The sequence below is a fragment of the Ursus americanus genome, chromosome 14 (genome assembly GCF_024610735.1).
Source record: "Ursus americanus isolate L20-20 chromosome 14, mUrsAme1.1.p, whole genome shotgun sequence".
Classification (NCBI taxonomy): domain Eukaryota; kingdom Metazoa; phylum Chordata; class Mammalia; order Carnivora; family Ursidae; genus Ursus; species Ursus americanus.
The window spans coordinates 62,028,604-62,041,515 of NC_142140.1; the positions used below are offsets into that span (position 1 = coordinate 62,028,604).

General features: G+C 59.1%; 3 protein-coding genes across 3 annotated transcripts; 1 reads left to right on the plus strand and 2 right to left on the minus strand.

The window, feature by feature from the left end:
- Positions 1-343: 343 nt before the first annotated feature.
- Positions 344-1,964, minus strand: GLTPD2 (glycolipid transfer protein domain containing 2). Its single transcript, XM_045797439.2, has 4 exons — positions 1,788-1,964; positions 1,617-1,681; positions 1,197-1,363; positions 344-1,101 (listed from the first exon to the last, which is right to left on the minus strand). The coding sequence occupies exons 1-4, from the start codon at positions 1,873-1,875 to the stop codon at positions 564-566; spliced, it is 858 nt and encodes a 285-aa protein (XP_045653395.2). The 5' UTR covers positions 1,876-1,964; the 3' UTR covers positions 344-563.
- On the plus strand, positions 1,956-5,516 carry VMO1 (vitelline membrane outer layer 1 homolog). The gene is made up of 3 exons (XM_045797203.2): positions 1,956-3,961; positions 4,073-4,188; positions 4,451-5,516. Exons 1-3 carry the CDS (start codon positions 3,776-3,778, stop codon positions 4,746-4,748), a joined length of 600 nt encoding a protein of 199 aa, XP_045653159.1. The 5' UTR covers positions 1,956-3,775; the 3' UTR covers positions 4,749-5,516.
- A 134-nt stretch (positions 5,517-5,650) lies between these two features.
- On the minus strand, positions 5,651-12,216 carry TM4SF5 (transmembrane 4 L six family member 5). Its single transcript, XM_045797202.2, has 5 exons — positions 11,968-12,216; positions 6,686-6,766; positions 6,214-6,350; positions 5,820-6,003; positions 5,651-5,742 (listed from the first exon to the last, which is right to left on the minus strand). Exons 1-5 carry the CDS (start codon positions 12,142-12,144, stop codon positions 5,728-5,730), a joined length of 594 nt encoding a protein of 197 aa, XP_045653158.1. The 5' UTR covers positions 12,145-12,216; the 3' UTR covers positions 5,651-5,727.
- Positions 12,217-12,912: the final 696 nt, after the last annotated feature.

Here is a 12,912-nt window from a genome sequence, read left to right on the forward strand (position 1 = left end):
AAAGGAGAGGGTGCCACTTATTGGCAGAGACAGGGGACACACGGAGAGGTGCAGTTGTGGGAGGAGGGGATGGATCCGCGTGGGACGTGTTGCGTTCGCGGCGTGTGTGAAGGCGTCCAGGAAGCAGCCGGCTGTGCGGGGGCCGGGGCTCAGGGCGCAGGTCTGGGCCGGAGACTTGGCCCGCAGTTGGCAACCGCAGCCTCGGGAGTGGCTGGGAGCGGGCCCGGGGGAGCTTGAGTCTCTCGGCTGCCGGGAAAAGGGATGACACATCTTCCCACATCCATTGTTTTCCACTTCCCTTAAGCGCCTGCCGTCATCACACAAGACGCCCTAAATCCACCGCTACCCAAGAATACTTTTTATTCCCACGGCTCCTCCCCCGGCCCCGCGACTGCGCAGAGCGGGAGGGGCGCAACACGCACCCTGCCGGGGGCGGGGGGTTCCAGTCGGTGACGTCACGCGGAGCCGCGGCTCCGGCGGCCCCGCCCCCTGGCTTGCCTCGGCAGTGCGGCCCGCTGGACTCGGGGCGTGCGGCTGTCGGCGGGTGCCCGCCGCGGGGGGCCTCAGGCCAGCTGGAGGAGGCCCCGCTCGGCCAGCAAGCCCTGGGTGCGGTTGTAGACATCCTCCAGGGTGCCCGCCACCCGGACCAGCGCGGCCCGCGCCTCCGCCTTCCCGGCGCCCGGGCACGCGAGCTCGAGCCAGCGGTCGGGATCCGGAAAGGCGAGGAACGCGAGGCGGGCGGCCTGGCGGACCAGCCATGGATGGTGCGGGCCCAGGGCCGTGCGGTACGCGTCGCTGCACTGCACGCCGGCGTCCGGGCCTCCGAGCGTCCCGGTTGCCACCCGGTGGAGGCAGAGCTGGGACCAGCGCAGCGCTCGGTGCAGCAAGAGCAGGATCCGTGAGCCCGAGGAGCTGGCGGTGTCTGGAGGGGCGATCCCGGGGCGCTCCAGCAGTCCCTCCCGCCGCTCCCACGCCACCATGGCCGTCAGCGACGAGTAGTGCGCCGCCTCTGGGCCGTGCACCCGAGCCTCGAGGGCTGTCACTTTGGCGAAGGCCTCGCTCGTGGCGAAGGCGAAGATGGAGCCGAGGGGAGTTAGGAACCTGCGTGTTCGGTGGCGGGCAGAGCGCGGTGGTTGGAGAGGGGGCGGGGGAGCCCTGGGAGGCGGGCGCCGGGTGGGGGTCGCGAGACCGCTCACCTGACCAGCGCCTTCCATCCAGCTAGGTACTGCGACAACGCCACATCCCCTTCGGGGTTCAGACTGGCGTGGAACGGCCCCATCACGCGGCCCAGCACCCCCTGGGGGCCTACACACTGAGGCTCTTCCCACTCGGGGGCCTCCAGGGGACCCGACTGCAGCGGGACCTGGGGGTAGACATGGGCGGAAGGCGGCGGGAGCAGAACCCCTAGCCCGCTGGGCCTCCTTCGCCCAGCAGCCCAGTGGGGCCCTGCAGAAATTACTCCTGTGGCTGGCCTCTCTCCTGCTGTACTCGGCTTGGGACGGGAGAGGCGAGACGAGGAGCAGGACCCGCCCGTCACCAGATCCTCAGCCTGACCCCGCTCCCCGCGATCGGGGTCCCACCCGGAGCCCCCGGTCCCAGCCCTGTGTCGGGCATACCTGGACAGGCGGCGTTCCCTCGGGAATGCACGACTGTGTCCCGGCTTTGCAGCCTGAGACGGCGCCTGGGGAGGGGCGAGGCCTAGCGGTGAGGGCTCGAGGAGGGGGGTTTAGGTCCCCCGCGCTTGGCTTCCCGGTTCCTCCCAGAGCATGAGGGAAGAGACCACTCACAAAAGCTCCAAGCACAGAGATAAAGCAGCAGCAGCAGCAAGAGGAGCGCGAGAGGAATCGTGCGGCGGAACCAGCGCAGCGAGGCCATCGGAAGCAGCGCGACCCCTACGACTGCTGCTGGGGCCGTAGCCCCCTCTCCAGCCCCAAGCCAGTCCTTGTCCCTCCACCTCGGGAGAACCTTGCGGTGCCCTAAGTTGCTAAGGGTTAATAATTAACCTACTAAGTCCCCCTTCCCCTGTGCCCTTTGCCCCAGCGGGCAGCATCCCAGCGGCGAAAGACAGGATGATGAGGATTTGGGGGGATTCGCCAGATGAAGAGGATTGGGGGGGGGGTTCGGCAGCAACCACACGTCTCTGCGTTTGCTGTCCGTGTAGGGGCAGGTTGTAGTAAGAGGGAAGAGGGGCTGGGGTGAGAGCCAGTTCCCCCACTGAGCAGTGGTGTGGGCCCTTTGTTAACTCTGGGCTTGAATTCCCACCACTGTAAATTGAGGACAATAGTAGGTACTTTGTCGATCTCATCTGAGGATTAAATGATAACATATGTGCAAACACCGTACATGGAAAAACTTACCACAATTGCTCCATAAATCTTAACCTATGAAGTTCAAACATAGGGCACCTGGGATCCAGGAAGCACCCACTTCTAAATTCGCAATCCTGTCTCCAGGGGACCTGTCTTGACGTGGATGCTTTATACTTTAGGCTTTAACCGTTTACATTTTTGTGGTTTAATTTCTTTTAAACTCCAGATTGGTTCTGGTTCTCAGGTTATTCATTTTGTGTGTGATTTTTTTTTTTTTTAAGCAATCTCTATGCCCAACATGGGGCTTGAACTCATGACCCCAAGATCAGGAGTTGCATGCTCTACGGACTATGCCAGGCAAACCCACCTTCCACATTACTCTTCAAACCAAACTTTATTAACTATTTCTGCATCCAGGCCCTGTACTAGGCCTCAAGAAGACAAAAGAGAGCCTTCAGAGAGCTCAAGGTCCATTGGAAAATGTATCATCTGTCTCCCCCACGCAGATGTGGGCTCCAACAAAGACAGGGGCCTTGTTTTTCCTGGTTGCTGTCCTATTTCCAGCACTTAACAATATTGCCTGGGCCCAAATACATTATTGCTATATAAATATATAGCGAGCAAACACAGGAAAGTGTGTGGAGAGCAGGCAAATCCGTGGTGTGCCCCTCAACAAATCTGAGCTACTTGTTTCTCTTTCCAAATTAGGAGCCCACCTGGTGGTCATAGTTAGGAAAACATTCAGGGGAAGGACCCAGGAAGCAAGGAAGAAACATCTCTTGTTCTAAGGGGGTTCTCAATCCCCTGTCCATAAACTTCCTAGAATTTTTCCTGTCTGTGTATATTTTCCTCTCAGGGGAAGGGGTACCCCAGATTCTCTGGGATTGGGTATCCCAATCACTGAGAAGATCCTTTCTAGCTCCCACAGTTCCTGGATTCTTGCCCCATCTCTCCCTCTAATGCTCCCGCAAATCCTGGAGGTCCCTAAGGTTGCCTCTGACCAATCCTGTCCAGTATGTCGGAGCACCACTTCCACCCCTAGAGTGACGGCCCTCCACTTCCCAGTGTTGGAGCGTTTCCCAGATTGCTGACCTTGACCTTGGGCAAGTTGCTTGCCATTTCTAAGCCCCAGTTTCGTCATCTGCTGAACGGAAAGGGTAATCCCCACCTCTCACACGAGTTGTGAGGATTGAATAACAACACCTTCAGAACAAAACCACAAGTCAGGGTCTACACTCAGTGTTCAGTAGGGGGTGGTTTATTCAGCTGCTCAGCTCTCTCTGCCCCTTCTCTGCCAGCGCTGGGAGCCTCTGTCGCCCTGAGCGGAGAATGGAGGCTGCTGGGTTCCCGGAACGGATTAGTTTCGGGTGTCACTTAATCCAGGAGGCCCTTCCGTAATCAGAGCCTACAGAGGGCCAGAGGTGGTATAAATCAGTGCGAGGGGCCCAGCTCACAGAGGCCGCAGGATGGGGAGGGGGGCCGGAGCCCAGCTGCTGCTGCTGCTGTGGGCCACCTGCTGTGGACATGCACAAGCCAACCGCCTGAGCGACTACACGTCGGTCATCGACGTGACCAACGGGGGTCCTTGGGGCGACTGGGCCTGGCCCGAGATGTGTCCTGATGGATTCTTCGCCGGCGGGTTCTCTCTCAAGGTGGGGGTTCAGGCCTGGGTCTCCGAGGAGGGAGGTGCACGACCCCGTGCACGGGAACACAGGATGGCCATCTTTGACCTGGTCCTCACCCCTCCGCTCCTCCCGGCCCAGGAGGAACCCCCCCAAGGCATCCCTGGTGACGACACCGCTTTGAACGGGATCCGACTGCACTGCTCACGCGGGAACGCCGAGCGCAACACGCAGGTGGTGGAGTCTCAGTCTGGAAGGTGCCAAGGGCCCCCCCGGGATGCAGATATGCCCCTTACCCTCTGTTGCACTCCCACCCTCCCCGCTAAAATGCTCCTCCAGGGCTGTGGGGCAGCTTAGACCTGGGGAGTGGTTGCAAGACCACCCCCCCCCCGCCCCTCAGTGGAGGTCGGGTGAGGAGACCCCACCCACCGGGGTCATGCAGCACCCCGCGGAGGAGTCCCCAGGGATGGGTAGGGATGGGGGGGGGCGAGAGGTAGCGCTTCTCCCCTTCCGTGGTAGGTGGGGCGCGTGGAGTGAGCCCCTGTGGTGTCCTGGCGGTGGCTTCCTGGTGGCTTTCTCGCTGCGCGTGGAGGCCCCCAGGACCCCAGGGGACAACACCGCAGCCAACAATGTGCGCTTCCGCTGCTCGGACGGCACGGAGCTGGAGGGGCCCGGCCTGGCCTGGGGCGACTTTGGAGAATGGAGTAAGCCCTGCCCCAAAGGCGTGTGCGGTTTGCAGACCAAGGTGGAGCAGCCGAGGGGCCTCCGGGACGACACCGCACTGAACGACGTGCGCTTTTTCTGCTGCCGCAGTTAACGACCAGGGCGCCCGCCCCGGGGCCAGTCCCACCGCTCGCTATTAAAGCTTCTCTGTGCTGGCTCTGGTCTCGCTTGTTTCAGCGGTAGGAAACGGCGTCTCCCTGTCTTCCTCCCAGCCCCACACTGCGCCAGGCTCAAATTCCGGTTTGGGCTCAGCAGTCCCGGCAGCCCACTGAAAGTTAGGGACCCATAACCCAGGAAAATGCCCTGAAATACAGTTTTGCGCCCAAGTTAAGGAAGTCCCTGGCTTCCTGAGGGCGTCTGCAGACACCTCGTCCTCATTAAGAGCTCAGGCCGTTTCCTTTCTGAACTACCAGTGACCTCAGACTGAGAAACTTCTACCAAATTAGGGGAAGATAAAGCTAAACACCTTAAGCTTTCATTTTGTAGAGTTTAAGCTAAACTCTAGTCTTTTCCACAGTTTCCTTCCTTTCCTTACAAAAGTGAAAGAGTGGCTTTTCCATGTTTGGATTTCCGCCTGGGATTTGCACCTGGGACCTTGGTCCTTGTTGCTCCCCGCCTGGAATCCCCCAGCTACCCACGCGGCTAGCCCATGCACCAGATTTCGGCTCCAATTTCACTTTCTCAGACTTCACCTTATTTTAAAAAGCCCCTCCATCAGCCAATGCCTATCCCACCACCAGCGTGTTCCTTAAAAAGTGAAGTAATCTATTGCCTTTTTTTTTTTTAATGTACCCATCTTACACCCCTGGATTGTTAAATTCTTTGAGCGCATAGAACTTGCCTGTCTTGTTTACCACTGTACTTGAGCGCCCACGAACAGCTCAACAACCACTTGCTAAAACTGGCTGGGGTCCCCAACAGAAGCGCCCCCGGGGCCCTGTGTATCTGGGCGCCTTCGGGCGCTCGTGCGCAGAGGGCACCATCCGAGACGCGCACGAGACTTCAAAGGTTTATTTCCAGGGCGGGGTGGGCCAGTCGGGCGTCCAGGAGCGAGCAGGGCGGTCAGTGGAGCCTCAGTGAGGGGTGCCCTGCGGAAGAGAGAAGGTGAGGACGCAGCCAGGGAGCAAGGAGGGTCCCGCTCCGGCTCCAGCCCGCGCCGCCCCACCTCCTTCTTCCGGCAATCGCCGCAGAAGACGCCGAGGGCGGCGTTCACCAGCTGCACCCCGCACAGCACGATCTCCAGGCACGAGGCGGCCACCAGCAGCGAGAAGAGCGTCACGTTCCAGGAGACCACGCCCGGCGGCTGCTCGCACAAACCCCACAGAGTGCGGTTCTGCAAGTACGAGCCTCTGCGGGGGGGGGGGGGGGGCGGGGGGCGGGGAGCGGGCGGGCAGGGTCACGTGAGAGAGGGAGGGCACTCGGAGTGCCCGTCCCCCAGCCCCGCGCAGGCGCCGAGCGGGGGTTGGTCCACGTGGAGGGGCTCCAGCGAAGGCGCGCCTGGTTCCCGGGCTCCCGATCCGGGTGGGAGAGGCAGGGAAGGGGGGCGCGTGAAGTCTTACTCGGTGTCTTTGAAGTGGTAGTCCCACCGGCGGTCCATTAAGCATTTGGGTCCAATTCGGAGCCCGGCTCCCGAGACCGAGAGGCAGTAGATGGCCCCCAGCAGCCCGAACGCCGAGGAGAAGACGGAGCGCAGCATCTGGGTGCGCAGTGCAAGGGGGGGTGAGCGGGGCCGCCTCCTCCCGCGTGCGCGCACCTTACCTCGATCGGCTCCAGGCGCGCGAGAAATATTTCCCCGCAAAGCCCGGGGCTGGCCCTTAGCTGCCCCTACGAGCCAGAGGCCGCGGAGGTTCGTGGGGGTCCTGGTCCGCTTTGCAGGCCCACGGAGGCCGAAGTTGGCGGGGGCCAGGGAGGGGCGAGGCGGAGCTGCGACCTTGCGGGGGAGCTCCCGTGGCGAGGGGGACCTTCAGGTGTGGCTCTGCGGAGGCCGGTTCAGAGACCCAGCCCCGAGTCCTGCCCGCATTTGGGTCTTACCCGGCAACGATTTCCACAGCAGCCCACGCCGCAGCAGCCCTTGCCCCCCGCGCGAACCGCCGCGATGCCCGGACACAGCACCTGCGAAGGAGGGTCAGTGTGACAGGAGCCCCCCTACCCCCTGCGTCCTCCACACCTCACGTGCATCGCGCGTCCGGTGCTCACCTCCTCCTGGAGCTGCCTGGGGTGCCCTCAGCCCTTTGGACTGTAGAAGACCTTATCTCCACTACTCCTGGAGCGCCGCCTCTGGGTTCTGCCTTTCTGTAACATTACTCCTTACGTCCCTGCTTATGTGTGTTCAGACTGCAGCCTCCACGCGGGCAGGACCCAATGTCATGACATCCTCCACAAATCTTGACGCCTAGCAGGTGCCCAACTGAGACGGAGTCAGGGAGCCTGGGGTTCAGGCCGACCCTGTGCTCACTTCACACTAAATGAACTGATTCCTCTCTCTGGGTCTTCAAGACCTAACTCACAGGGCTGTGCTCGGGATTTAATGAAATAACAGGTTGACCTGAGGTCAAGACTGGCTCGATAACTATAAATCCCCTGGGCAGTAGGAAGGAGCAGTGGTGCTGGAGTGTCGGGGAGGGGGGGAGGAGAATGTTAGTGAATGCTCTGATGGGAAGTGTAGGGACCCCCAAGGTCCAACCCTGGTTCTTTTTGTCCTCCTTCCTCCCTGTGGCCCTCCTCCCAGAGCCCACCCCTTCTCAGGGCATCCGCTGTCCCCTCGGACAGTACTCACCCCCATATTCAAATCCATCTGCTGAAGGATATGTTCCTTTCAGTGTCTCGGTTTTAGCTCAAACCAGCCCGCCTCATACTGACCTCGCAAGTCCCCCAAAGTTCCCCAAATCCACCTCCCTGTGACCTTTTTTGTCTCCGTCAGAGGAAATATTCTTCAGGTCACCCACACTAGAAAACTTGAATTCTCCACACCCAGCCAGACCTCAAGTCTTCTCAACTTTTCCTCTAACAGTTCTTGAATGTGTCTGCCCTTTTGTCTGCACCGTCCGATCCTGGATCACCTCCCACAGGGATGACGTTCTCAGCCTGTCTACGAGACGTCTGTATCTCTGGGCCCGGTGCTGAACACTCCATCCTACATTCCTCCCACCAGAGTGAACTTAGCTTTCAACGGGGCTTTTCTCTGCCCAAAGCCTTCAGGGTCTCCTTCCAGAGAGTGCCCCATCAAAACTGAGCTCTCTGGGGGCGCCTGGGTGGCTCAGCCAGCAGAGTGTCCCACTCTTGGTTTTCGGCTCAGGTCATGATCTCAGGGGTGTGGGATCGAGCGCCACGTTGGGCTCCATGCTCAGCGTGGAGTCTGCTTGGGATTCTTCATCTCCTTCCCTCCTTGTCCCCCCCACCCCCCGCATGATGTACACACACACTCTCTCTAAAATAATAAATAGAGGTGCCTGGGTGGCTCAGTTGTCAAGAGTCTGCCTTTGGCTCAGGTCATGATCCCGATGTCCTGGGATCAAGCCCCGCGTCGGGCTTCCTGCTCAGTGGGGAGCTGCTTCTCCCTCTCTAGCTCCCCCTGCTTGTGTTCCCTCTCTCGCTGTTTCTCTGTCAAATAAATAAATAAAATCTTTTAAAAAATAAAAGGAAAAAAGAAAATTATAAATAAATAGTGTTAAAAAAAGAAGACTGAGCTTTAGGGAGGCATTTGAGGCTCCGCACTTTGGCGCTAGCCTTCATTTCCTGCCCCGTGCCAGGTTCTTTGCCTATCGCCCATCTCTGGAATTCCAGAGTGCTCGTCTCCTCCCTGCGCACCTGCTCCCGCCCAGAGCGTGCCAGGCAGCATTTGTTCCTCGCTAGGGGTGGGGCCGGGGGTTTTGATTCTGTTATCTCGGTCATCGTGACCTCATAAAAACGCCCGTAGAGCTGAACGGAGTCCTGCCGGATGCTCTCTCTCCCTTCTTCCAAGTCTCCCGGCAGGTCTAGAACCAGTCCTGGCCCCTTTGCTTCGCCTCTCTGGGGAGGACACTTAACTGGAAGCTTCCGGCTCCAGACACTTAGCATTGCCTTTGGGACTGACCAGTTTCGAGTGACCTACCTCTTTGAGATGTCTACTTTCGTACTCACAGTGTTTAATTCCTTTCGTTGTCCAAGCTCCCCTGTCTTACTCTCTGCCCTCTACCCTGTGCCGAGAGAAAGGTCACGGTAACGTGGAAGGAAACACTGAGTTTATAGCTCGAATCTGCTTGCTTGGCCCCTGGCCCATTCTCAGCCACGATCAACTCTCCCGGACAACCACAGTGGCCTCCGTCTGCTCTTAATCCCCGGCTCACCTCCAGCTCTTACCCCCACAGCGACCTTCTCGATCCGGCAGGGTGCGGAGCAACTAGAACTCCCCTACTTTGCTGACGGGAATGAAATTGGGGTCAGAACTTCAGAAAACTCTCTGGCAATGTCTATCCACTCTGAATACACGCACACCTTAAGAATCAGCAGTTCCACCCCTAAGTATCCATCCAACGAAACTGCAAACAGAACTTCACCTAAAGACATTTACAGGAATGTTTACAGCAGCATTCTTTGTAATAAACCCAAGTTGGGGCCTATCCAAACGGCCACCGACGGTAGGATGTTTAAATTAACTGTGGTCTAGTCACACAGCGGAATGCACCAGAAATAACAGACTACGCGTCTACATAATGATACAGATGAAACTCACAACCCCATGTCGAGCTAGAGGACCCAGACACAAAATTGTTATCCTGGATGGTTCCACTTACATAAAGCATGGAACAGGCAAAACTAGCCTACGGGGTTAGAAATCAGGGAGCGGGGAGTCTCGTGGGCGTAGTGCCTGGTGTGGGAGGCCTGTCTGGGATTCTGGCAATGACCTGGATCTTGGTCTGCGTGCTGGCTACATGGCGGGTTCACTTGGTCAGAATTCACCGGGCTGTCTCCTAAGGATCTGGGCGCTTCTCCGTAGGGCTTGAAAAAAAAGTTCAAAAGCTCAACACATGGTAAAAGTTCCTCGAATAGCTTCCTGTTGTACTTAGAGTGAAATCCAAATTCCTCACGAGGGTGTGCATGCCCCGGCCCGTGCCCACCTCGGATCTCATCTCATGAAACCCTGGCTGTCCCAGCCGCGCATGGGTGTCCTCGGGTGTGCGGGCTCAGGCTGTGTCCTTGCCAGCCCCCTGTCTGCGGGGCGGGGTCCTTCGCTTGTCTTGTGGGGTTCAGTTCAGATGTCGCCTCATTGAGGCCGTCCTTGAAAATGCTGTAAACGGGGGTGCCCGGCTGGCTCAAAAGGTAGAGTGCGTGACTCTTGATCTTGGGGTTATGAGTTTGAGCCCCATGTGTGGCATGGAGTTGACTTACAACAAATTAAAAGTATACTCTTGGGGCGCCTGGCTGGCTCAGTTGGGTAAGCATCCGACTCTTGATTTCAGCTCAGGTTGTGATCTCAGGGTCGTGGGATGGAGCCCTGCGTTTGGGGGTGGGTGGGGGTGGGGTGGGTGCTGTGCTTAGGATTCTCTCCCTTCCTCTCTCTCTGCCCCTCCCCCTGCTCACATGCCCACCCCTCTCTCTCTCTGGAAAAAAATTAAATAATAATTTTTTTTAAGTATACTCTTGGGGTGCCTGGGTGGCTCAGTCGGTGAAATGTCTGCCTTTGGCTCAGGGTGTGATCCCAGGGTCCTGGGATCAAGCCCCGCATCGGGCTCCCTGCTCCGCTGGGAGCCTGCTTCTTCCTCTCCCACTCCCCCTGCTTGTGTTTCCTCTCTCTCTGGCTGTCTCTCTCTCTCTCTCTCTCTGTCAAATAAATAAATAAAATCTTAAAAAAAAAAAAAGAAAATTCTACAAACACCCCCCCCCCCAAGCTTGCTGCTTTGCTTCCTTGGTGGTCCTACTCCTGTCGGAAATCCTCTTGCTCATTTGTTTACTTTGCTCGGGACTATTAGTCAGGGCCCGTCAAGTTCGGGGCACTGGACCGGGCAGGCACCGCACGGGGCAGCCAGCGAACAGGCAGGCCTTGCTCGCACGGAGCTCCCGTTCCCTCTTTGTCTCTTTGTGATACTGCGTTCTCCCCAGCGGGGACCCTGGGGAACCCAGCTCCAGGGAGAGCAGGGACCCGAGGCCTGTGTCCCCGGGGAGCAGCGGGGACTGTGTGAGCCAGCGGCTCAGGGCCTGGAGCTGGGAAGAGCGCAGCTGGGAATGAGCATGAGTCGGGGGGGGGCATGCTCGGCATGGGGGGGCCACCCGAGAGGCAGGCTGGTTAGATTGCAGGGAGGTGGGCGTGGTGGGCTGGAGAGGGGTGCAGTGTGACGCTGGGGGAGTGTGTAGGGAGGAGTGTCACTGTGGACAGAGAAAGAGGCAAAAAAAGGTGAGCCCTGGGGGCGCCTGGGTGGCACAGCGGTTAAGCGGTTAAGCGTCTGCCTTCGGCTCAGGGCGTGATCCCGGCGTTATGGGATCGAGCCCCACATCAGGCTCTTCCACTGTGAGCCTGCTTCTTCCTCTCCCACTCCCCCTGCTTGTGTTCCCTCTCTCGCTGGCTGCCTCTATCTCTGTTGAATAAATAAATAAAATCTTAAAAAAAAAAAAAAAAAAAAAAGGTGAGCCCTGTCCCGGGGACCTTCATCCATCCGGGTCGTTCCATCTGAGGAGGGAGGAGCCCTACTGGGGAGGTCTCTTGTCTTCAGCCCATGATGCTGTTCAACTATCCCGACCTTCCAGAAGTTCCCCCAAACAGGGAGGGGTTGGAGGATGGGGATGAGTGCCTCCAGGAGAGGCGTCTCCCCTCCCCCCACTTCTGACGGGTCCGAGGCTCCAGAAGACCCGGGCACCTTCTCTACCATGCTGGCCTGAGTTCTGGGTTGAGGCAGCACCGGCTGGCCATCCAGACGTGTGGGCCGCAAATGAGGGGACTCGGAGGCGACCGGTGGGGTGACAGAGCTGTGACCCTGCTCCTGGGTCCAGCGTCCCCACACCCACCCTCCGTGCCCGTTATCATCGTGCCCTGATAAGTGCCCACACAGCCAGCTGTTTCCTCTCCTCTGCCCCTGCGGTGAGCTGGTCTAGCATCCGGGGCCACCAGCACTGGTCGGGACGGCTAGGACGCCCTCCCCACCCAGGAGGGTCTCTGCTCAGACGCTTCCTTCCCTCCTTCTCCTGTCCCTTGCAAGTTCAGCTCAGGGGCTGAAATCACAGGTGCTCAGTAGCTGGGGGCAGCCTGGGAGGCTCCAGGGGACAGGTCCCCGCCCATGCCACTGCTACCCCCACCCTGCTCCCTCCCCCTCTGCCTGTGCTCAGGACCCCAGCCCGCTCACCATCAGGCCCCCGCCGAGGAAGCCGGCCATGAGCCAGACTTGCAAGCTGAGGTGGCTGGTGTCGGTCCAGTCCGTCTTGCCCTGAGGCACCAGCAGGAGGGCATTGGCCACGATGCAGACCAGGGAGAGGGGGATGAGGGAGAGCCCCACGAAGCGGGAGCACTTTCCAGTGCACATGGCGAGGCGGCCACGAGGATGCGAGCCCGGAGTGAAAGTGAGCCCGGATTCCCAGGTCCAGAAAAAAAAAACAAGCCAGGGAGCAAGGTACAAAGGTCGGGGAGGAGGCGTGGCATCTGCTGGCAGGGAGAGATAAGGGAGAGAGGCAGGAGACCACGCAGAGGGGGTGGAGGTAGGGGGCTGCTGCCCACGAGGTGGAGGGAGGCGGCCGAGGGGGTGGAGAGCTTGACACGGAGGAAGTGGCCTGAGGTCAGTGCGAGCTTCCTCCTGTCCTGCATGCACCTGCTGCTCTCAGCACGTCCCCTCCGGCTCCCCGCTGCCTTTGTGACTCAGCCCACCCGATGCCTCCTCGAGGGCATGAAGGCTGGAGCGATGCCACGTCACGCGTGGTGGGCCGTGGGGCTGAAATGCCACCGTGTGAGAAGCGTTTTGTAAACTGGGGGTACGCTCAGCAGTTGTGCGGTGGCCCCGTCATTTCCAGTGCGCCCACGAGGAGGGGCCTTCCTGGAAGGAAACTAAAAGGATGCTGGTGGACCCTCATTGTCAGCTCATTTCTGCTCTCAGTACTTGTTTAAAAAGCCCTCCTCCCAGGGCACCTGGGGGCTCAGTCGGTGAAGCGTCATGATCCTGGGGTCCTGGGATCGAGCCCCGCGTCAGGCTCTGCTCAGTGGGGAGCCTGCTTCTCCCTCTGCCTCTGCTGCTCACCCTGCTTGTGCTCTTTCTCTCTCTCTCTGTCAAATAAATAAGTAAAAATCTTTAAAAATAAAA